This window comes from Aptenodytes patagonicus, chromosome 3 (assembly GCF_965638725.1).
Source record: "Aptenodytes patagonicus chromosome 3, bAptPat1.pri.cur, whole genome shotgun sequence".
Lineage (NCBI taxonomy): Eukaryota > Metazoa > Chordata > Aves > Sphenisciformes > Spheniscidae > Aptenodytes > Aptenodytes patagonicus.
In genome coordinates this window covers 77,991,350-78,013,766 of record NC_134951.1, presented here as the reverse complement: position 1 = coordinate 78,013,766, position 22,417 = coordinate 77,991,350, and the positions used below count along the sequence as shown (strand labels likewise).

General features: G+C 46.0%; 1 protein-coding gene across 1 annotated transcript in view; it reads left to right on the top strand.

Annotated features, from left to right (window-relative positions):
• The first annotated feature begins 5,767 nt into the window (after positions 1-5,767).
• Positions 5,768-22,417, top strand: part of UTRN (utrophin) — a 418,084-nt gene continuing 401,434 nt past the window's right edge. Inside the window, exons 1-2 of the mRNA XM_076333919.1 lie at positions 5,768-5,820; positions 6,808-6,971. Of these exons, the coding sequence (XP_076190034.1) occupies positions 6,893-6,971 (79 nt within the window). The 5' untranslated portion in view covers positions 5,768-5,820; positions 6,808-6,892. The remainder of the gene's footprint in view (positions 5,821-6,807; positions 6,972-22,417) is intronic.

Genomic DNA, 22,417 nt, shown 5'->3' with positions numbered 1-22,417 from the left:
CACGTTGATCATTTAAGAGGAAATGGCAAAGAAACGGTGACATGTACCTAATCATTTGATCTACAGTGAGGCAAACAAATGTAAAAAATAATGATTGTTTGTGAAAAATTGATTTGTTTCATTCCTCTTTTGTGTTTAAGTTGGTTTGTATTCATTCCATATTGGGAGGATTCACATGTAGTAAGGAATTACTTCTTAAGTTTGGTAAGAATAAACTGCGTCTTCTCCCACTGCCTATCCTTAAAATAAAGACTTACAAAGAAACACCCTTTCCATACTTTCCACCAGTAACTATTTTTGCAGAGTGGTGAGTGTTTTCATTTTTAAAGTGTTTCCAAATTGTCTTTGTCCAACTGTCATAGTATTTCTCTCAATAAATAATGCCCCTATGATGGAAGACGTTATTTTTTTCCCTACTGCAAAGAGTGAACCAAGTTCCTAAAATTAAGCAAGTTACCCAAGTTTCTATGTTGTTTTAACACAAGAACCCTGTTTCCTATTCTATCCCCTAACTGATAAACTTGCTGAAAAAGTGTACTTATTCCATAATTGTACAAGCTTTAGGTATTCATGTGTCTAGCCACTAAGCAAACCTGTGCCACTATATAGCATAGGCTGTTCAAATGCGAACGGAATGGCACTGAAAAAAATAGCCAGGAGTGAAAGAAATAAACAGAAAGGATGAAGAAATAAACAGAAAACAACTTGTGTTAGGAGTGACTTTGACTAACAACTCCCACCTGCCCTTGCAGAGGATTGCCTCATGGCGCTGGCCAAAGGTTCCTGTCTTGCACAGGCATTTTTGTTGTCGATGGTTTTCTTTTTTCCAATCCTCTGCTGCAGTTATGTTGGGAGGGTAAATTGATTACTATAATTGTTCATTAATGCACTCTTATTTAATGTACTTTTAGAGGTTATATTCTTCAGAATGATGATAAATTACGGTAGCTTCAATTAATGTCACTGCAGCTAAAGGGATGTCAGCATTTCTATTAATACAGTGCAATTTTCTGGGGTTTTATAACAAAGCCGTAAAAAATTGCTGAAACTTAAGATACAAGGTTCTAGTGTATTTTATGCACACAATATTCCCTTGAATCTGATCTAGTCGATAGATATATCGAATCTAATGAGATAAAAATAGGGTGGGGAGTATCTACTGAAGATACAGATCCCAACTTGTAGAAATGGAAGTATGCTAAGGGGAATACTCTGCTTTCTCTTTAGGTTAAACAAAAAGAGGACACAGAACGGTGACGCAGAGACAGTCAGGTGGACCTGCGGCGGTGCAGGCGACGGGCATTTTGCTCGGAGGGCATCTTGCACCCCGGCCTCCTGTATTTATCACGATTGCCTGCTGCCCTCTGCCCCAGTCCATCCCTCTTGCTTTCTATACCTGGTGCCCCCTGATGTATGGTTAACTCTGTGTGGCAGAACAGTCTTGAATTTATTAAGATAAGTCACAGTGACTGCCACAAACGGGCTCTAATTCTTGGAGGAGTTCGGAAGGAGCTTACACACAAAGGTGGCTGAGCTTGGATACAATCTAATGTTAAAATCAGATCCCAAAGTAAGGAGTTGAGGGTAGAAAATGCTCTCCCACCTTTAAAAATTGCACTAGGGCTGATTTTGAATACGTTAGTATCAGATAATTAGTTGAACAACAAAGACAGCTCTAAAGCACTCAGATTACAGCAGGAGAAAGGAAAAGGAACAAGCTAACTATGTCTGCCCAGTGTACTAAAGTCTTTCAAAGCTACTGCCAAGAGAGTTGTAGATAAAACCGACCCAAGCTTTTAGAAAAACTTGGTCATTTTCCTCACAAGAGGAACATACAGAGAGAGAATGTTTATTTAATATGTCTTTTTATGTATTTTTCTCCTCGGATAAGAGCTAATGAAAATAGTAAGGGACTTGTACTAACCGGTTAGTACAGTACATCAGCACCGAAGCACCAAGGAGCTGTTATTTGAATTCAGATGCAAGTTCTGCAGGAAAAAAATGTCTGCTGAGTAACAGCCTGCCCAATCTGTTAACTGAGAGTGACAACACGATGGGATATGCAGAAAGGGACAATAAAGATACTCTACTTACAAAGCAATCCATTTGGTATCTCATGTCTTTCTGCATATGGAATGGTTTTCTGAAATCATGAGAAAACATTGATGAATGGGCACAGGCATCGTTATAGCAGTCAATCTCAAGGTAATGAGATACGTGAAATTCCTAGTTATATCTTAATACTACCAATTATGAGTGTATTCTAAAAATAGAAAGAAACAGAAGAACAAAGAAAAGACAAGGAGACAAGGTAAGGTGAGCTCAGAGCCTCACAATGGCATTGTTTTCATGCACTAAGGAATGAAGTATTTATTTACTTTGGTCAAAGTTCAAGGGCTCCACATCTTCTCAGCCCATTTCTTCACAGTTTCTTTTTCTGTATTCCCCTTTTTTCTTTCTTAATGTTATCTAAGGGGTTCATGGACTTTTCCTTTCTTTTCCTAATTTATTCTGCACTATACAGAAAGGTAAACTGTGCCACACAATCCACATGATATTAATGGTCTGCAGCAACCGAGATATTTGTAGATGAATGTAGGTTTTAGAAATACAAGCAGGTGGAGACTTTGTTGTTTGACTTCAAAATTGTGCTAGTCATTATTTTCTAATTCTGCCAATCACTGGAATACAAAATTAGAGAGACCCAAGGCATACGCATGTACAGAATATTAAAGATTAGGGTAGTTTTTTTTTTTTCCCTGATGGACTTGTGCCTAAAGACCCAAATATAAAAATTACGGCCCTTGCATTGAGAAGCCTACAGCCTGAATAACTAGCTCGGAAAACTCAGGCTTTGATCAGCAGCTGAGTGAGAATGGCTCTGGAGAGACGCATGTTTGAAACACACCGGGAAAAAAATTCTCCTGCTTCCCTGAGGTAGTGTGCAGCCTTGTTATTCTATTACCCTTCTGCTGGCGCTTCGCAGTTCAAAGAAGATAATGATGCTACTTCTGTCTAAAACAGAAAAAAAAAAAAGAAAAAGAGGAAAAAAGAGAAAAAAGGAAATGCTATCAGGTTAAACTGAAATGTGTTTCTTTTTGAGAAATAATTTGTAGGTGCTTTCAGGGCAAGATTATAAAAATCAGGACCTTGGGCTTACACACGGAGATTTGAAACGGGATATACCAGCTCTCTGCTCCCGCTTATCAGCTTCACTGCAGCTTTTAGCGATCAAAGTTATTGCTGCCTGATAGCAGTCTTGGGTAACCTCTGTGAAACGACTAATCCTCTCAGTGCAGCCTGCAAAAGAAAGGCCTTTCTTCCACTTAGCATTTCCTTGCCTTAGGCGAGGCAATGCGGCGCTTTGGGACCCCCGGGCCCCGCACCGCTGCTAGATACCCAGCAGTGAGAAATGACGATTTTTGTCTGTGCTGACTCTTGAGCGGGCACTGGGTTACACGGGTCGGAACGTCTCTCGTCCTGTTCGTGGAAGACCTGTATGAAAAGCAGCTGGGTTACGTCTGGGTTCTGGGCTTCCAGTATTTGTGTGTTTTTTCGTCACTGGGCATTGAAAATCCAGCGTGCAGAGGGAATGCACGGGATGGGGCAGAGAAGCCGTCTGTTCGGTCAAGAGCAGCAAGGCAGAAGGCAAGGAACTAGTGGTGCTCCTCTAACCACAAACGTTATGTTCGTAGTGCAGGTTTATCAGTATTAACGTAAACAAACAGGCATAAACACAGACCATACCTTTCCAACAAAACCAGCCTGCTGCTCAGCACTGCCTTACAGTTAGACAGTGATAGCTATCGATGTCGGTGGTTTTATAGTGTTTGTCATCCATGATCTGCAATTCTCAACAGATTCACAACTTCAGTCATCACACCACTTTGGGCACTTTATTATTATCTCTTTACAAGTAAGAACCATTAATGACTTCATGCAGTGGTTCGGATCAAGCAGATCAAGGATGAATTAACTAATTTGCACCGAATCACCCAGGAAATCTACTGAATGATCAGAACTAGGCGTCTTCATCTTCGGGGCTTCTTCGAAGTGCAAAAATATATCGCACTATCTGCGAGGCCCTACCTCCTGGGATGCAGAACAGTAAGTCCCAGTCCCTGTTACACACGTACTGCACAGATCAAAGGTTGAGGAAAAAATGTTAAATGCGGTTAGAATTATGATAATAATAATTTACAGGTAGCTTGTTTTGTTTCTTTGAGGTATCTCTTTTTTCCTTGGGGGAAATAGTGAAGTATGGGTAAATATCAAAGTTAGCTTAGGCTAAAATACACATAATCATTGTTTATTACTGTTATCTGTAGTGCCTAGTAAACTCATGAGCTGTATACTGGTAAGAAAAAAGACTTTCTAAGGCAAACCTTCCTCGTTTCATTGCTACCAATTCCTGTTCACCTGGAGGCACAAAATGAATGTGTTGCCAAGCCTGGGCTCCCTCCTTTCTTCTAGCTAATAAATTCTGCACCTTCTTTTCTGCAGACTGCTGGCCAGCATCTGGTTGTGTTACTAAGGCAGTGAGGTACTCGATGTTGGGAATGCATCTAACCTGGGAAACATTCTGGGCCGGACGGCTGGGGCCTGGCAGGTAGCACTGAGGAACCGCTCAGCTGCGGTGTCTCTCTGGTACCGCCGAAACTCCAGACTAATGCTTACCAAGATAAATAAGGGCCACGTGTGCAGCAACCTTACGGTATAGGTGAGTAAAGATTACTCGCCTGAGCAAATATGAGTATGTTCATTCCCAGATTGCGAATGCGGCGACAAATTAATTAGCGTGAGCCAAGTATTTTACTAATGTGTATGTCTGTTCATACATAAAAAATGACTACAGATGACTAGTAGGGGGATCCCAAAAATGACTACAGCGTCCAGCGCAGCACGTTTTTACTGATCCACACTGTTCCTTTCTTGCCCAGCTGAAGACCACCCATGACTTTTCGCTGTCAGGCGACCCCGTGAGATGAGGCTAGGACACCCGGCCAAACCAGACGAGTTTCGGGAGAGCTATTTCCTGCTGTTAAGTGTGTAAACGTCCGAAACGCCCCTCAGATTTTGTCATACTCCCTTGCCGTGCGACTCCGGCGTTAATGGGGAGCGACGGGGCGAGCGAGCGGCGGAGCGCCGCGGTGCCCGCCCTGCCCTGCCCGCCGTGCGCTTCGCCTCCGACGCGCTGCGCCACCGCGCTTACTTGTGGGTGCAAAAGGAGAAGAAAGGAGAGGCGGGAGCGCACAGGTGAGGCCGGGAAGGCCCCGAGGGGAGGAGCGGAGCGGCGTTGGCAGCGCCGGGGCAGCCCCGACGGCCCCCGCCGCCGGACCCGCCGCTCTCCCGGGCGGGGCCCGCCGGGGCGCGGGGTCGGGACGGCAGCCGCCCGCGGGCGCGGGGAGGAGGCGGGGCCGGGCCTCGCCCCGCCCCCTCTGCCCCGCCCCGCCCCGGCCGGGGCCCGCGGCGGGCGCAGCCCCGCCCCTCCCGCCCCCTCGGAGAAGGGGCCGCGCGGCCGGGGCGGCTCTCCCGCACCCGCGGCGCTGGCCCGGCTAACAAAGGGGGCGTCGGGGCCGAGGGAGGAGCCGCCGCGGGGCCGGGCCGGGAGGGGCGGAGAGGGGAGAGGAGGAGGAGGAGGGGCGGCGGCGGCGGCGGCGGCGGCAGCGGCTCGCACAGAAAGTTGTGGGTCCGCCAGCGTAGCGCCGCGGGAGCTGCCGCTGCCGGGGGACGGGGCGCGGGGCGGAGCCGTGCCGTGCCGTGCCGTGCCGTGCCGTGCCGTGGGGAAGCGGGACCGCCTCCCGCTGCCGTGTCCGAGGGGTGAGTGGCGGCGGCGGCGGGTTGCTGTCGGCGGGTGCCCCAGCACCTCTGGGAACGGGGCTGCCTCGCGGGCAGACGGCGGGCACCGCGGCTCCGGGAGGGGCGTGGGGGGCAAAGTTTGTTCCCCAACTCCGAGCCGGTAAATGGGGGGGGGTGGGGGCGTAATACCCGCGGCTGGGCGCACCTGCGGGCGGGGCGGGGGTGCCGGTGCGGGGCGGCGGGGGAGCGGGCGGGACGGGGCGGCCGCGGGGAGCCGGGGCGAGGAGCGGCTCCGCCGCGGGGGTGCCCGAGAGCCGGCGGCGCCGCTGTGGCCGCGCACCCCGCAGGGAGGAGTTGCCGGAACGCGCGGCCACCGGCCGGGTCAAAATCCCCGCCGGGGGAGCGGGGGCCGCAGCGGCTCCCTCGGGGCGGCCGGGCGGGGAGCTGCCCGGGGCCGTGTGCGGGGCCCGTCCCGCGGGGTTCGGCTCCCCCCGCCCGGCAGAGGGGCTTCGCGGCTTCTCCCACACGTGGCTCTCACGGCCCGGGGCCGGCCGGAGGAGCACGCCTGCCCTTAGCCCCTTCCCAGCTGGTACATGCCCCAGTCCGGCAGGAGCGGGGCTCCCTTGCTTTGCCACCCCCCTCAAGCGGGGGTGTCCCGTTTGGTGCTAGCTGGGTGACGGGTGGTGACGGTATCGCTGCAAGGGCTGTGTCCTGCCCCTCTGGGGTGCACGGGTGGGCGTGGGGTGTCGCCCAAGGATGGCCGAAGCTTCTCTTTCATGGCTAGGGATTAAACTGGCTAGCAGCACCCCTCTGTGCCATCTCGCTTTTTAAATCCCATAAGGTGTCCCTCGGCAGAGGCACAGCGAGTGGCTGGTTGGCCACCCCGCCACGCGTGGCCATGGCCAGCAAGCCATGCCATCGGTCCTGGCCTGTGCTTCCCACGCGGAGTCACACCTGGTGTAGCCCACAGAGTTACGGTGCCTCTCTGCTCCTGGTCCTGCGCTGTAGGTGCTGGTGCTGAGCTGGGGCCCTCCATGGGAACTCTCTCCTGACGGATTTAGGCTGTGCCCGTGGTGTACCCCAGCCTGTGAGCATGGCCCGTGTCTCCGACCAGGAGGAAGGACCTGGTGAGGGACACAGCGAGTTCAGCGACATCATTAAGTCCAGATCAGGTAAGCTGTCGAGAGAAACGGTGTTTTCCTGTTTTCTCCTCTACGCGTAGCTTCTGACATCAGTTTGCATTTTTAAACAGCACGTTTTTCCAACTGTTTTTTTGGCCATATATTGGTAGCACAGTGAGCGACTGAGGCTGTTTGGGCAGCTGTCCTACAATTAAGTAATAGTAATTGTAGATTTCTTTTTTTTTTTTTTTTTTTGGACAGTGTTAGTCAAGTCTGTTTTGTTTGGGATCCACCTCCTGCATTATAATTACCTCTGCTTTTGTAAATAACCATGTGCTTAAAGTGCTCTTATGCAACCTAGTGTTGGCAGCTTTTGTGTTTATTCTCAGACACTGAAAATGGCAACTGTGGCCACAATACTGCACCTCCTAAAAGTGCATCGCAGTAGTGCTCGTGCAGTAAACTAATGTGCTTCCTCCTTAATGTAAAACAGTTGTCTAAGGCTACTCGCTCAGGCATTTCCTCTAGCAAAACATTCACGTAACAGATCTGAAGGTTATTGGAAAAACGTGGGGGTTTTTTGGTTGTTGTCTGTTTGAGTCTTCTGACAGATGCTGGGGGGGGGGGTAAGGAGGTACCCTCGTTTTAGCAGGGGGAGAGCAGAGGCTTTGGAGGGGCAGAATTAAGTTGTTTAAACCTTGATAGAAATGTGTGCTACATCCAGAGACTGGATGCTTGCTTCTTTAGCCTCAAAGGTTCTCTTTTCTCTCAAGTGCAAAATGCTCCTGTTGTCAAAAGATTTTCCTTCGATACCTGAAACCTAAGTGTGTGTGGGGTTTTTTTTTTTTAAATGCTCTATACATTAAAATCTGTAGCTCTTCGGCTGGTGGTGATTTGGTATGTCAGATTACGTAGGATGCGGGTTTGAATCTGGATCCTATTGGTGTTGGAACAGTTTGTTTCTTAGACCTCCTCTTTCTGAGGAACGACACCTTTGGTGGAGACAGTCTTCCTCTTAACTTCTGGAAGTGCAGTTTATGAAACAGAAGTGCTTGTGGTTTTCCATCTCGAATTCTGTAGTGTTGCCTTACATTTTCTGTTGTTATTTTGAAACCCCTGGACATAACTTCATCTGATTATAAGCGTGTAGTCAGCACCTCTAAGGGCTTTGAGTTTGGGGATGGCTTGCAGACAGTTTGTATGCATGTGTGTACATAAGTACTACAGTTTTATAGGATGTCTGAGGAAACACGGCTGTATTTGAGGTTTTCCTTGGATGAACAAATTGTACAGTAAGTTCTGTTGTTTTGGTTAGGGCAGACGATTGTAAATCTCCTGTTACAACTGCTTTAACTTTGTTCTCTGTTAATGAGAAAATGATGTATATTCTAATACTCACAAGGCTAAAAGACTTGGACACTAAAAATAGCGAGTGAAGATTGATCTTAAATAATTAATCTTTTCTGAATAATATGCTGGTTTGGATCTGGATGTGTGATTTCTTCAAGTTAATTACTGTATTACATAGCTCAGATCTGAACCATTCCCTACAAGTAAACCTGTGGGAGGGATTTGCTAATGAAAGGGCTGAAGTTTCCTGAAGTACAGATGGCAGCAAATTAAAGGCTAGTTGTCAGGACTGGGGAAAAAATATTTTAAGCTATGCTTCCATTTTTCCTAGATCTCTGGAAAAGAGAATGCCAATTTTGATACTTAGAAAGGAAAACTGAGGTGTTTCTTGCTGGGAAGATTTCTCCAGCACGGGATGTTCTTCACCGTATAAGTGGCTGGAGTACAGTAGAAGTGTTACCTTAACTTACTAACATTTGGGGTAGCTAGGGGTCTGTTTGGGTTTTGAGGCTACAGAGAGCAGAACCAGACAAGGTTTAGGATCTCCACTTCCTTTCTGTTGTCATAGAAAATGGGCTGTTATTCTGTTTCTTGCTACTCTGTGAGTTAATCACCTGTGATATGGGAAATCTCTACACTTCGATTAGAGAGAGCATGCAAATATGCATTTAATATTTTCACTCTTAATAAATAAAATACAAACCCCACTTCTAGTGGGTAAAAATCTTTAAGTGATTTGATACGTCATAATATTTTTGAGTACATATTATTCCTACGCATTTTTAAATAAGAACACTGAAAACAGTTGACTCTATTCTTGTAAATAAAAGATGAGAGAGAGATGTATAATGTCCTGTGTAAAGATCTCTCCTCTCCTTTCCTCGGCAATTGTCTGTCTGTCTTTTTCAACATGTTTTTCTTCTTCTTTTTGGAACAGATCACCAAGCTGTCAGGATATCATGGTTACTTAAAAACATTCATCTTCTAAAAGTGATGGTTAAGATACATGGCTAAATTTTATATTTTGTTATAACTTGGAAGAAATCTTTCAGAGGTCAGGCCTTAACAAAGAGTGGTACTAGTAAACATGTTTAGAAACATTTGTATCCAAATACAAACTTTAGTCTTTAGCAGCGTGTCAGACTGAATATATTGTCTTTTTTGCAGTCATTGCTGCTTTAGTTATCTTGCTTTGGAAAACTGGGAAGCAGCTAGAAAGCCGTAAAGGTGGCACTGTTAATACAGTGGTTGGTTATTGAAAACTTGAGCTCTGATTTAAAGTTACTCTTATGAGACTGTAATAAGACACACAAAGTTTTGTGGCTGCTCAGGGCTGTGTGGTGCCCGTCTATGCCTGTTTTTATGAACAGAACAAGCTGTGTAATTTTTTTTTCTTAACGACTTGTAATTGGGAAGCTACCAGCATACCATGTGAAGGATATAGGAGAACTGCAGAAAAGCATAATTTTTCTATAGAGCAATCAAAATCAATTAACAGCGGATTGGATTTCTATTTGTTGCTTGCGCAAAAAAAAGTGTGTGTCACAGGTTTTCACAGATGGGAAAAAGTAATTTTGCAAGTATCTAATTCATCCTTTGGGGAGTTCAAACTGAGAGGATGAAGGATAAAATACCTTGAATGGAGATCCCTGTATGTTATTGATTATGTTGGAAATACTTTTTCCTGCAGTGGTCAGCAAGAAAACTTTCTGTGAACATCTTATATGCTGTAGCTGTTGTCAGTGTTAAATGCTTGATTTTCCAAAGCAAAAGAGTTGTTGTGGTTTTGGTTTTCTCCCCAGTAATCTCACTTTTGTGACTTGTGATACTAAAGAAAGAAAGACTCCTTTCTGTTGTCCAGTTAGCATTTATTATTTTCTGCTTTGGATGTGGCTCTTCTTTGATTAGGTAGTTTGTTAGCACTGATCTACATGTAGCTATAAGTTATTTTTGAAGACACATCTTCTGTACTTAGAATAGAATATGATGGTGACCAAAGCTGCCTTTAAAATAACTGTTGGCTGTGGTAATTATAGGGGAGGCTGCCTTACGTTCGCAGAAGAACCAAGCGTCTTTTTGCCTCCCTTCCTCCTGCACCGGTGGTGGATGCTGATGGCTCTGAGTGTCTGATGTTTAAGGAGTAGGATACTTGTTCCTGGATGGTTGCGTTGGGTTTATATATTTATAATTTGCATTTATGTAGCATTATTAAGCTGTGCTATGCCTGTGCATCTGTATGATTGCTTGCTACGGAAAAGCAGGGTTCTCTTTTTTTCTTACTTCCCTATAGTATGAAGTAATGTATGTGGAGCTGATTTATATCTTTGAAAGGCATCTTGTGCAGATAGGTGAGCTTTTCTCTTTGCAATAGCTTTCAGGAAGGAATGCTGTGGGATGATTGCCTTACAGTGGTGAAAACAGCGCTGTCATCACTGGGCTTGAAGAACAGATGAGTCTTTGCTATGATTAATTATGGAAAAAAGACAAACTCACTTAAAAACTGTCATGGTAGCTTGGAATGGTAATATATAATTAAACAGTAAGACATGACAGGAAAAACATTTCTGGAAGATTACTCTACGCCTCTGGTGCATTTTAAGATATAAGTTCCTGTCTAAATTGAGGGGAACTTAATTCTCCTCATCTACCTTTCATTTTTAATTACATTAAATATATTTGACTGAAAGACTGCTTTGAGAAATTGTAACTTATTTTTGGAGTTCTTGGGCAAGGCTCGTTCTGAGAACTGCTGCTGTTGTCTGTCTGTCTGTCTGTCCCCATGAAGCAATACTTACTTGGCCGGCAGCCCCCTTCCTCCGGGATCTCCCTGCCCTGCGGTGCCACATGTTGCCTTTGGAACCAGTTCCTTCGGTCGTGCCTCTCGCTGCCAGATTGCTACGGGCCAAATGCACTGCTGCTCATTTGTCATTTTGGCTCCGTCGGTGTGAAACGGCCAGGAGTCATTATAGTTGCAGGCGGACCCTTAGGATTCTGTCAAGTAGGCGCGGAGTTGGCGTAGCCAGTTTTGCACTGTGTGAACTCTTCAGGGATGTTTATGCAGAGTGTGTGTGGACAAGGTGTTAAAGACAAGCAGCAAATTTGCTGCTCCTTATTTCTACACACTAAAATGACTGTTTTTCAAAACTAAACCTTGCGGTTGCTGTAGCCTGGCTCCCTTCCGTCGTTTGTATCGCCTCCTTTTCTTGGGCTGTCTGGTGGGGACAGATTGGATGCTGCAATGAAGACAGTTCTGGGGTATTGCCTAGCATTTATGAAATGGCAGATATATAAGTACCAGGCTGGCTTCTTCTAGTCTCTTGATTGGTAGGTGAAGAAATAACATATGCTGCTCCCTGTGTTTGAAGCACGACTTTGCCTTGGAATAGAAATTGAGGCTCCTTGGGGAGAAAAAAAAACAAAACCAAACCATAAAAGCAGCCCATTAATTCGCATGTGCTCTGCCAGGAAAAGAAGACATAACTCTGGGCAAGAGCTGCTATGTGAGGCACCGCGTGTAGTGTGTTAAGTGTTTCTAAAGAGGTCTAAAAGTCGGGGTGGGGAGAGGCAGCTGCTGGTGGTGTGGGACCCCCCACCGATGAGGATCCCGTGGAGAAGGAGTGCCTAGGTGAGGGGCAGACCAGGAGCAATGTGAAGTTCCCAGCTCCACCTCCCCCAGCACCCTTTGAGGCTCTGTCCCCCCTTCTGCCCTCAGGTCTGGGGGAAGAAGGAAGACTCTCATACAGTATCATGAAAATGTTTTCATGTGCAAAGAAATTCTCAAAGTTCACAGCACTGGGCAGCTTAGCAAAGAATTAGCTGTGCTGTCTTAGCACCTCTCAGTAGCTGCTCCTAATTTTCCTCCTCACCTTGACTATTCCTCCTAGCAGAATCCGTGGTGTGTGGGTTGACTCTTGTGAGCAGGGAAGAGTAGGGGCAGTATTGTTATTAACATATTTCGAATGCGAGTAAGTGGGGAGCCGGACGGGCATAGGTAATTCAGTGTAGGTGTGGAAGAGTGAGGGGAAGAGCATGTGGGCTCCAGCTGAGCTTGTGTTGTTTCAGGACAGTATAGCTGCTCTGCTGCCAGGTAGCAGCATGGATTGGTGTGCTCAGAGCCTGCATGATCTGCTTTTCATGTGTTGTACGGTACCCCTCCTTCGAAGGAAAATGCGCAATTAGAAGAGTGCAGCTGTTCCCACTCATCCTGGGAGCTGAGATGCCCCTAGCACGAAGTTGGGGAGAACTGCATTTATTTGGATGCCTTAATAACAGTGTGAAGAACGAATAACAGGGTTTAAACATCGTGAAGTGGGAGGGAGGAGTTGCATTGTCTGACTTTTTATTGTGTTGATGAAAGAATAACTTTTAGTGCTCCGCACTTTGTCAGAAGTCTGTTTTATGTCTTCCTCCCCTCCCCCAGTGTGTTTCTGGAATGAAATGGGGAAGCAAGCTGAGCTGTAATTTCAGAAAGTGACAGTATATCCTCAGAAGAAAGCTGGGAGTTTTAAAGGTAGCGACAAAAATAACAGGCTAAGGAAATAGAAGAGCCCTCTGGCACATATGCGTTTGACAGAAGACAATGATAAGGCTCTGTTGCAAGCTGTAGTTTTGGGAATGAGGCAAAAGACTACTGACTTGTAAATATATGCAGCTGCAAAGTCAGCGAAACATCTGCTATCAAGAAGAAGTCAGAAACTGCCATTTGTTTATTTATTAGGATATGACATCTTTGGGCCCCTTCTTTGAAAGGACATCCAAACCACCTGATACTGCCTTTGGAGAGAGTAAAAAGAAAAGCTTGCTTTGATTATTGGAACCGAGTTGGGCTCAGCCCCGAGTGAGCCAAAAAAAAAAAAAAAAGAACTGAACAAAAATAAGAACACTTGCAGTTATCTTTTGTAGTCACTTATCTGTGGGACCAGCAGTGGGGCTGTCACAGTTGCTGGCTGTGACTCCAGGTGCATGTCTGAGCAGCCAGGAGACTCTGACGTGGCTGTGGACGGTGCCTGGGGAGGCTGGGGCTGGGCTGGGCGCTCGTTGTCGGTGAGGAGGCTGCCAGAAGATGGTCAGCCGTAATGGGGAGGGTGCGGGCAGTTGCAGTTCCAGGGTTGAGTCTGTCTGGGTGTGTTATGGGCTGCGTCTTCCCTCTGACTGTCTGACCAGCTCTGGATGTGAGCCCCAGCAATGCAGGGGAGGCTGGTTATCAATGGGGACCCATCTACAACCGTGGCAGTGACCTTCTTGTGAAGGTTTCTTATGCTCAGAAATGTGTTTACGCTATCTAAAAATGCAAATTATTAAATTAATTAATCTGAGTGCATGCGACAGATGCATTAAACATGCTGGAGAGGAATAACTTGAGCATTGTCTGGCCTCACTGGTAGTTTCTCTTGTAACGAGGCAGCTCTTGTGCCGGAGAAGCATTCTCTAGCAGCTTAGCTTTTTTTCAGGTGTGGGGGTCTCCCGTTGAGTGTGGAAGAAGTGGTGAAGAGCTGGTGGGCGATAGCGCGACTGTGTGTTTCAGTAAAAGACCAACTTCTATCTCAAAAATACTGGATACATGCTGGTAGGAAAGGATGTGGCTACATGACAGAGATTAGATATGTATTCTTAAGGTTGTTTTGCTGATCAATATAGGGAATGTGCAGCAGTACTTTTCAGCCATAAGTTATTGGTAATGAAAGTCCTTTCTGGGCTTCAAGACCTTTTACCCTCACCTTGTGGAAAACAGAGGACCCACCATCCAAAAACCCTGAGAGATTTTGTAGAGGAATTAGACAAACGTATATGGACAGTCACTGGCTTATGCATTTAGCTGTGGAGGAACATGCAGTTAACCCATGAAACAGCATGCTTTGGGTCTCTCTAACTCATTTCACAAATAACTTTAGTTAGTTCCTTTGTACTCGGCTTTTATTGCCTAGCATCAAATGTGGTTTTTGCTTCCCTCCTAAATTAGATCATGGCAGAGGACCAAAGGTGGAATATGCTCTTAAAATGTTATGTTACAAATTATTGATCAGAGAAAAGTGGTGTGATGGATAAGTTCTGAAATGTTTTGCTAGCTTTTTTATTGTTATTAATTTATGATGCTATCCTGGATGAGCAGAGTACTCTGTGCATGAATAACAAATGGAGGAGATTTATTTGAACGTTTTACAGGAGCATGCTGGGAATAGGGTGAAGCCTTTTGGTTTCTATGTTATTTTAATAGTTATATTATAAAATATGATTGTATTAAAAGAAGAGAATAAATAAAGTAGTATTTAAATGCCAACAGACCAAGACCTTTTTATTCCCTCTTTCTAGGCTTTTACTTCTGTTTTAACTTAATAATGAACAACAGCTATAGTCAGCATAAATCATTTCCAGAGAGAGTTCATTGCTCTCTCTTTTTCCTGCTTTCTACATGAACATCTTGTTCTTGGATGAGGCTTCTCGTGGAAATTCACGGGAACACATTGTGTTAACATCATGCCTTTTTCTTGAGAAAAGACTTTGTGGAAACTGAAAGTCTGGTAGCTTCCTTCTGAATATAGTTTTGCTTTCTGGGATGGTGGTGCGTAATCTCTCTGCTCTGAATGCTTTTCCTCTTTACTCAGGAATTTTTCTCTTGGACCTGGCCATAGGGCCTGATTTAGAGCTTGCTAGTTGATTTACTGAGTTTTTTAAAAAAACCCCCAAACTTAAAATCAATTTTTAGCTAATTTCACACACTGTTCATTTGGAATAGAGTCTATTAAGTTAAATCTGAGAATTATTAAAGGTCACAGTACAGATGTGAAGTATTCGCTCTGGTCTTTCTACTCAAAAAATACCTTTATGCACTTTATGATCTCGGCAGAGGAATAGTCTGTCTGGCGGAGTGTCAAACTTGTGCAGTGCCCAGGTACTTTCAGGTGAGGATGCCCTTTCTCCCTGGTGCACTGAGGATGGGAGCAAACACTCCAGGCTGCTGCAGGTTCCTGGCGGGCTGTAGACCGCGAGCTGTTGCATCCTCAGGTCTCTGCTCCTGCCTCTGACTGTGGCTTGGGTGCCTCAGGAGAGGCTGCACTTCAGGACGTTCCTCTGCTTTAATTTTTGTTTCTTTCCTCTTTTTTTTTTTTTCTCCTCCCCCTTAACTTGAGCATTATTGTTTGAATATTGAGATAATTCAGGACAAACGGACACTTTAAAAAAAAAAAAAAAAGAAACAAAACCCCCCATCCCCAAACCCCCCGAAACCACTGTTCTGGTTTCACTGGGCATTTGAGAATTTATTAAAGCAATGAAATATGCCATAACTTCTGGAAGATTATGCTGCTATCTCAATAGGTGTCGTGATTTAACCCCAGCCAGCAACTAAGCACCACACAGCCGCTTGCTCACTCCCCCTCCCCCCGGTGGGATGGGGGAGAGAATCAGAAGAGAAGAAGTGAGAAAACCCATGGGTTGAGATAAAGACAGTTTAAGAGGTAAAGCAAAAGCCGCGCACGCAAGCAAAGCAAAACCAGGAATTCATTCACTGCTTCCCACCGGCAGGCAGGTGTTCAGCCATCTCCAGGAAAGCAGGGCTCCATCATGCGTAACGGTGACTTGGGAAGACAAACGCCATCACTTGGGACGTCCCCCCCTTCCTTCTTCTTCCCCCAGCTTTATATGCTGAGCATGACGTCACATGGTATGGAATATCCCTTTGGCCAGTTTGGGTCAGCTGTCCCGGCTGTGCCCCCTCCCAGCTTCTTGTGCACCCCCAGCCTTCTCAGTTGGTAGAGCATGGGAAGCTGAAAAGTCCTTGACTAGTGTAAGCACTGCTGAGCAACAACTAAAACATCGGTGTGTTATCAACATTATTCTCATCCTAAATCTAAACCACAGCACTGTACCAGCTACTAGGAAGGAAATTAACTCTATCCCTGCCGAAACCAGGACAATAGGAAAAGTCAAGTGTTGACTATTGTATTAATGTGGCAGTGAGTTTTATACTTAACTGCACAACCAAAATTGAACAGAGAAAAGAGGAAGGAAGAGTTCAAATGGGGCTGTGCCCATTGTCACGAATGTCATACCACTTTGCATGTGTGTGTGTTGTTTTTTTTTTAAGGCTATTGAAACCTAATTCAAGTTCATTATTTGCCCTCTGGATGTTAACAGAAAGTTCCTTCTTGATTACAGGAAACACAGTATTAAAGGAAAGGGGACTGAAAGCCCCCTTTGCTATCTGTAACTTTAGTGAGGTGCTCTACAGAGCCTGTAGATGCCAGGCTCCTCACCTGGTGTTCTGTGCTGCTGCCTCACCAGATCCCTTTCCCTGTTCCTCTTCCTCCGGTGAAGAGCAACGTGTAAAAAACATTGAGCAGAGGTGCAGTTTTAACAAACATACTCCAGCTCTAGTGAGAAGCTTCAAATGCCCAGGTGCATCATGCCTTTACTGGGAAAAACATTTTCTTCTATTTATGGGTATTGGGAAAATGATGGCATCTGTTTGCGGCATGTTTCTATGTGGATGCTTTTCTTGGTCCTTTCTGATCCAAAGAAAACTAGATCAGTTGAGACTTGGAGCTGTTGAGATGCAGGAGAGCAGTAACTGCTGCATCAGCTGCAGTGGTGACTGTTACTTCTCAGTCCTACAGCAGAACCTCTCTTTGAATGACACCTCTTTAGAGTTTGACAAATGCCTTTTTTTATGCCAAAAGGATTAATGCACTGTCTACATCTTTCTTCCACATCCACATGTGCATGGCAGGAGGGAGCACAAGATCCTGCTATTAGGTCTCAGGACTGATTTCTAAAGGTCTTTATGTAGACGCTCCTCTAGAGAAGTAGGCATCAGAAGTGAGGACCTGAGAAGAACTAAATTTCAGGGTTTTTTTGATCTAAAGCAGCTGTTTAGAAAGATATTCATTTAGCCTGTAATGAAGTAAGTAGTTCCTAAAACTTAGTAAATTTGAAGTTAATGAATTCCATGTAAATTATATTTTGTTGTTCATCTTTATTTTAAGAGGGGAAATAATTTCCATACTAGGTCATGAAGGCTATTGTCTTTCCAAATCTTTCTGAGCTAGGAATTTCCTGACCTCTTTGAGGCCACCTTCTCTACCTGTAATCCGCTGGAGCAGGTTTTCTGTCACTTTATGGTAATAACCTCCTTTTCTCAGCAGGCAGTGTTAAATATTTCATCATTGTTTAAGGACAGTAGTTACTTTGCTTACATAGTGACTAACAGTATTGGGTGTGTTCATTTCCATGAAGAAAACGCAGAGACAGAACTCACCTTTTTTGATTTTTAAAAACAAAAAAAAACCACCCCAACCAAAAAAAGTCTTCCTAATTGAAAATCCCCAAATTCTCTCTGGTTTAAAAGATCACTTAATTTTGAGTGAGGCACACAACATGGTTTTGGTGTGACAGAGCTCTTTGTGTCATCATAGGGTACCATATCTGTAAAGGAAGGAAGTTGTGTTCACATAAACATTTTTGCTTCCCTTAAGTGAGGAGGTGCAATGGGAGGAAAGAACAGTAGCTGGTCTCACAAAACGAGTTGCTTTTGGTGGGTGATCACCCCCGATTGCTAGTCTGGGAGTCATATTCCCTCTCAGAGAAACGGTGAAGTTAATGCCAGGGGCGTGGTGGGGAAGGTGAGGTCCCATGGTCCGGCCTGTCTGAGACATCAGGTGGGACAGAGTCTTGGTGGTAACAAGTGCCACTTTCATGTGTCATGCAGTGTAAACAAAGCAGCCCCCAGAATAGAAGGACCAAACTGGAAGAGTGTACGGGACAGAAGCAAACTCTTTGCTCATCCATCTCCTGTTAGCACTAACGCTGGTCTACTATCAGTTGTGAGACTGGGATATTTATACTTCTCGATTTGAGCCTCCATGTTATAAACATAAAATATGACAGCCTGCTCTCTGCCTGAGTGTATAAACTTGCCTTGCTGTATATACCTGGTTGGGCTGGCAGAATTTGGGGTTGAAAGAAGATGCAAAAATGCTTTGGAGTAACTGGAGTTAAAATGTGGGATCTTGAGTCTGATGAGATGTAGTCTGTTTTACACAGGGAAGGTCTTGTGGCACATACAAACCAGAGATTCATGTAAAATGTTATGACAATATAGAATGGCCAACCTAGCTAATTTACAGCCAGGGTGAATTCGTAATTGTTTGTGGCATTGATTTATTATTGTCTTGTTTGTGACTAAATGAATAATATAAAAATAGATGTCCTGTTCAAATCCAAGTATAAGGATAATAATTTTTGAACATGACATGCAGTTAAAAATAATTACCCAAAATAAACTAAAAAGCCCCAAACCTTGCTTTTTGAAAATCATACTTCTGTTCTTCCCAGCAGTTGCTTTTCTGTGTGTGTGTGTGCACGCTGTTCCTCCTCTACCTTGTTCAGCTTCATGGTTTTTCTTCCAGTTGGAGGAAGACTGCAGTGACTGCCTCAGTGTTTGCTGCACGGTGTGTGGGGGGAAAAGCAAAAGAGCTGGAGAGGCTTTTTTTTCTTCCTGCTCTCATCCCGGTACAAGGGAAGGGTGGAAGAGCTGATGTGGCAGTGCTGGCTTCAGCTGCCCTGGGATGTGTCCCAGCGCCTGGCTGCTGGGATGTGTCCCGGCGCCTGGCTGGGGACCCCCGTGCTCCTGTTTTTCAGGCAGCATCTTCTCTGTGCTGCGCACAGAAGGCAATTTGATGACATAATCTAAAAATCTAGTGGAACAGGTGGAAAATGTCATAATAGTTTTTTTTTTTTTCTGCTGAACTCTGTTGCTTCTCTGGCTTCATCTTCCTGGCCTGGCAGGCATTTGGAGGGGGGCGGGGGGAAAGCGTTCCTTGAGGATTTAGCTGCTGCTCTAGATCATTTTCACAGAAGATAACTCCGGTGAAGACAGAGTTGTTTGCAGAGGTGCTTGTATGAATATTTGTACAGAGAAGACTTAGTGGAAAATGAGCTGAGGGCAGTTACTACTGGGGCCTAGATCAGAAAACGTTTTGGGTGCTTGATGAGAAACTCCAGGGCCTGGTGCTACCGGAGCAGTTGGGTAGGGGAAGAGACTGTAGCTATCTACAAAGGGCCTAGACATTTTAAGGCATCTTCCTCAAAACTTAATTGAACAGCTACAGTTTGCCGCTAAGGTTGGTGAGCGGTTTGAAAGGGTACAGAAATGCTGTGTGGCTGGAGGGAGCCACTAGGCCTCTCTTCAGCTGAAGCCCGTGCAGCACCCTGGTCCCGTGCCATGCCCAGGGCCTTGGCCACCGAACACAGTGAAAAATGTGCAGGGGTCACTTTTTTCCAAAACACAGTCATGGGAGGGGGGGGAGAGGGATTTGGGGTGGTGCCCATCTTTCCTGTAATTGCCTCTTAATTAGAGCCCTCATGCTGACTTGTCACTCTTGAAATGCCAGTTCAAGTTTTCAAAGGGTTCAAACCACTGACCATTACCCTAAGCACTGGGCTGCAGCGTAGGGCGAGATGTGGCCTGCTCCTGACATACCGCGTGGCAACAAAATGTGCCAGGAAGAGCGTGAGGGGCCAGAGAGCATTGAGGGCATTTCTTAATAAGTCAGGCAAATCCCAACACGTTCTGGGGGAGAGAGCGTTTGTAAGCTTTTCTGCACTTGAGATGTACTGCTTGATGAGAGTGTCTAAGGCTTAAGGTCAAAAAAAAAAAGGAGTTAAGAAGCTTGTCCATCTGCTGAAGCTGACATTGAGACATCAATACCAAAACTTAGTGCTGAAAGATGCTGGTCCAAGCTGAGGAGCAGACTTGCAGTGAGCCTCCCCACCCCCCCCCACCCCCGAAAGACATATTAAGGTCATCAATCAAGAGCTAGAGAAAAGGAGTGTTGCTCTCCCATTCCCTCCCAAAAATAAACCAACCAAAACAAACCCTTGCATTGCTGGTAGTAGCAACCATCTGGCCACCACCCCTAGAATCATAGAATCATTGAGGTTGGAAAAGACCTCTAAGATCATCGAGTCCAACCGTCAACCCAACACCACCATGCCCACTAAACCATGTCCCTAAGCACCTCATCTACTCGTCTTTTAAATACCTCCAGGGATGGGGACTCCACCACTTCCCTGGGCAGCCTCTTCCAATGTTTCACCACTCTTTCAGTAAAGAAATTTTTCCTCACATCCAATCTAAACCTCCCCTGGCGCAACTTGAGGCCATTTCCTCTCGTCCTATCGCTTGTTACTTGGGAGAAGAGACCGACACCCACCCCGCTACAACCTCCTTTCAGGTAGTTGTAGAGAGCGATGAGGTCTCCCCTCAGCCTCCTTTTCTCCAGGCTAAACAACCCCAGTTCCCTCAGCCGCTCCTCAGAAGACTTGTTCTCCAGACCCCTCACCAGCCTCGTTGCCCTTCTCTGGACACGCTCCAGCACCTCGATGTCCTTCTTGTAGTGAGGGGCTCAAAACTGAACACAGTATTCGAGGTGCGGCCTCACCAGGGCCGAGTAGAGGGGCACGATCACTTCCCTACTCCTGCTGGCCACACTAGTTCTGATACAGGCCAGGATGCCATTGGCCTTCTTGGCCGCCTGGGCACACTGCCAGCTCATGTTCAGCCGGCTGTCGACCAGCACCCCCAGGTCCTTTTCCGACAGGCAGCTTTCCAGCCACTCTTCCCCAAGCCTGTAGCGCTGCATGGGGTTGTTGTGGCCGAAGTGCAGGACCCGGCACTTGGCCTTGTTGAACCTCATCCAGTTGGCCTGGGCCCATCGATCCAGCCTGTCCAGGTCCCTCTGCAGAGCCTTCCTACCCTCGAGCAGATCAACACTCCCGCCCAACTTGGTGTCATCTGCAAACTTACTGAGGGTGCACTCGATCCCCTCATCCAGATCATTGATAAAGATATTGAACAAGACCGGCCCCAGTACTGAGCCCTGGGGAACACCGCTCGTGACCGGCCGCCAACTGGATGTAACTCCATTCACCACAACTCTCTGGGCCCGGCCATCCAGCCAGTTTTTGACCCAGCGCAGAGTCCACCTGTCTAAGCCGTGATCCCCCAGCTTCTCGAGGAGAATGCTGTGGGAGACGGTGTCAAAGGCCTTGCTGAAGTCCAGGTAGACCACCCCTGTTGATGGTTGCAAGAATGTAGCATTATCATGATAAACAGCCGTTGTGTTGCAAGGGGGGCTGGCCTGTGCACGAGGAAAGGTCTGATAAATTTTTGAACAAAAGCCCACTACAGGGAAAAGAGGGATTTCATTGCTCTGATTGTTTACCCCAGATGAGAGAATGATCCTGAAGTTTGTCAGTATCACAGTCCAAATAATTGAGATGTCTAGAAAGAAGGGGAGCTTAGGGCTGTATATAGAGGGGAATTATGTCACCACATAGATAATGATGGATTCTTTTGACAAGAAATTGAGTCCATGTTTGCCTGGAGGAAACATGGGGGATATGTTTGGAGAGCTGTTTCCTCGGTTTGCCTGGTGCTGTCAGTGGGTGCTGAGCTCTGATGCAGGGTATGCACAGTACAGAGTGTGTTAGCTCAGGCATGGTGGTGTTCTGGGATTGAGGTGGCAAGTGTGCTTGTAGGGGCATTACGCAGGGTTATCCTGGTCAAATGCCTCCTAGCTTTATGAGCTCTGCTTTGCGTTCATTTATGTGGTGTAGTCAATCACATGAAGTGAACGATGTGGCATGCTGTGGTTGGCACGGTTGAGGTCTGATTCTTGGTGACGTCTGGGTGAAGTTGCTGTCATTTGGGGCTCCTGAATTCCCACAGGAATCACATGTGGTGTGCGTTGTGTCTGTAAGTGCAGCTGAGGAAGGTACCTGCCCCACAGAGGAATGTGAGTGTGGTACTTCTGCTCCAGGGCACTTTCACATTGCAGTAGCTCCTGCTTCTTGCAGCTACTTTAATGTTGCTCTTGAAACTGTCTCTCACTGGTTCACTTGATGCTACACCTAAATTAGGGGTTACTGGGTTAGGTCAGGGATCACTCTAGCATGTAATGCCCACTTCTGAGGCAGAATAAATTTTCTTCAACAGGAACTGGGGTGGAGGATGAAGAGGAGCACGTAATACCTGGTGGATCCCATAGTTTGTGGCTTTATGAATAGAGAACATAATTCAATGCCAATGCATTTGTGGTGGTCTGGACAAAATATCACATGTGATGTAGTGGTTTCTTTGTCTATTAACT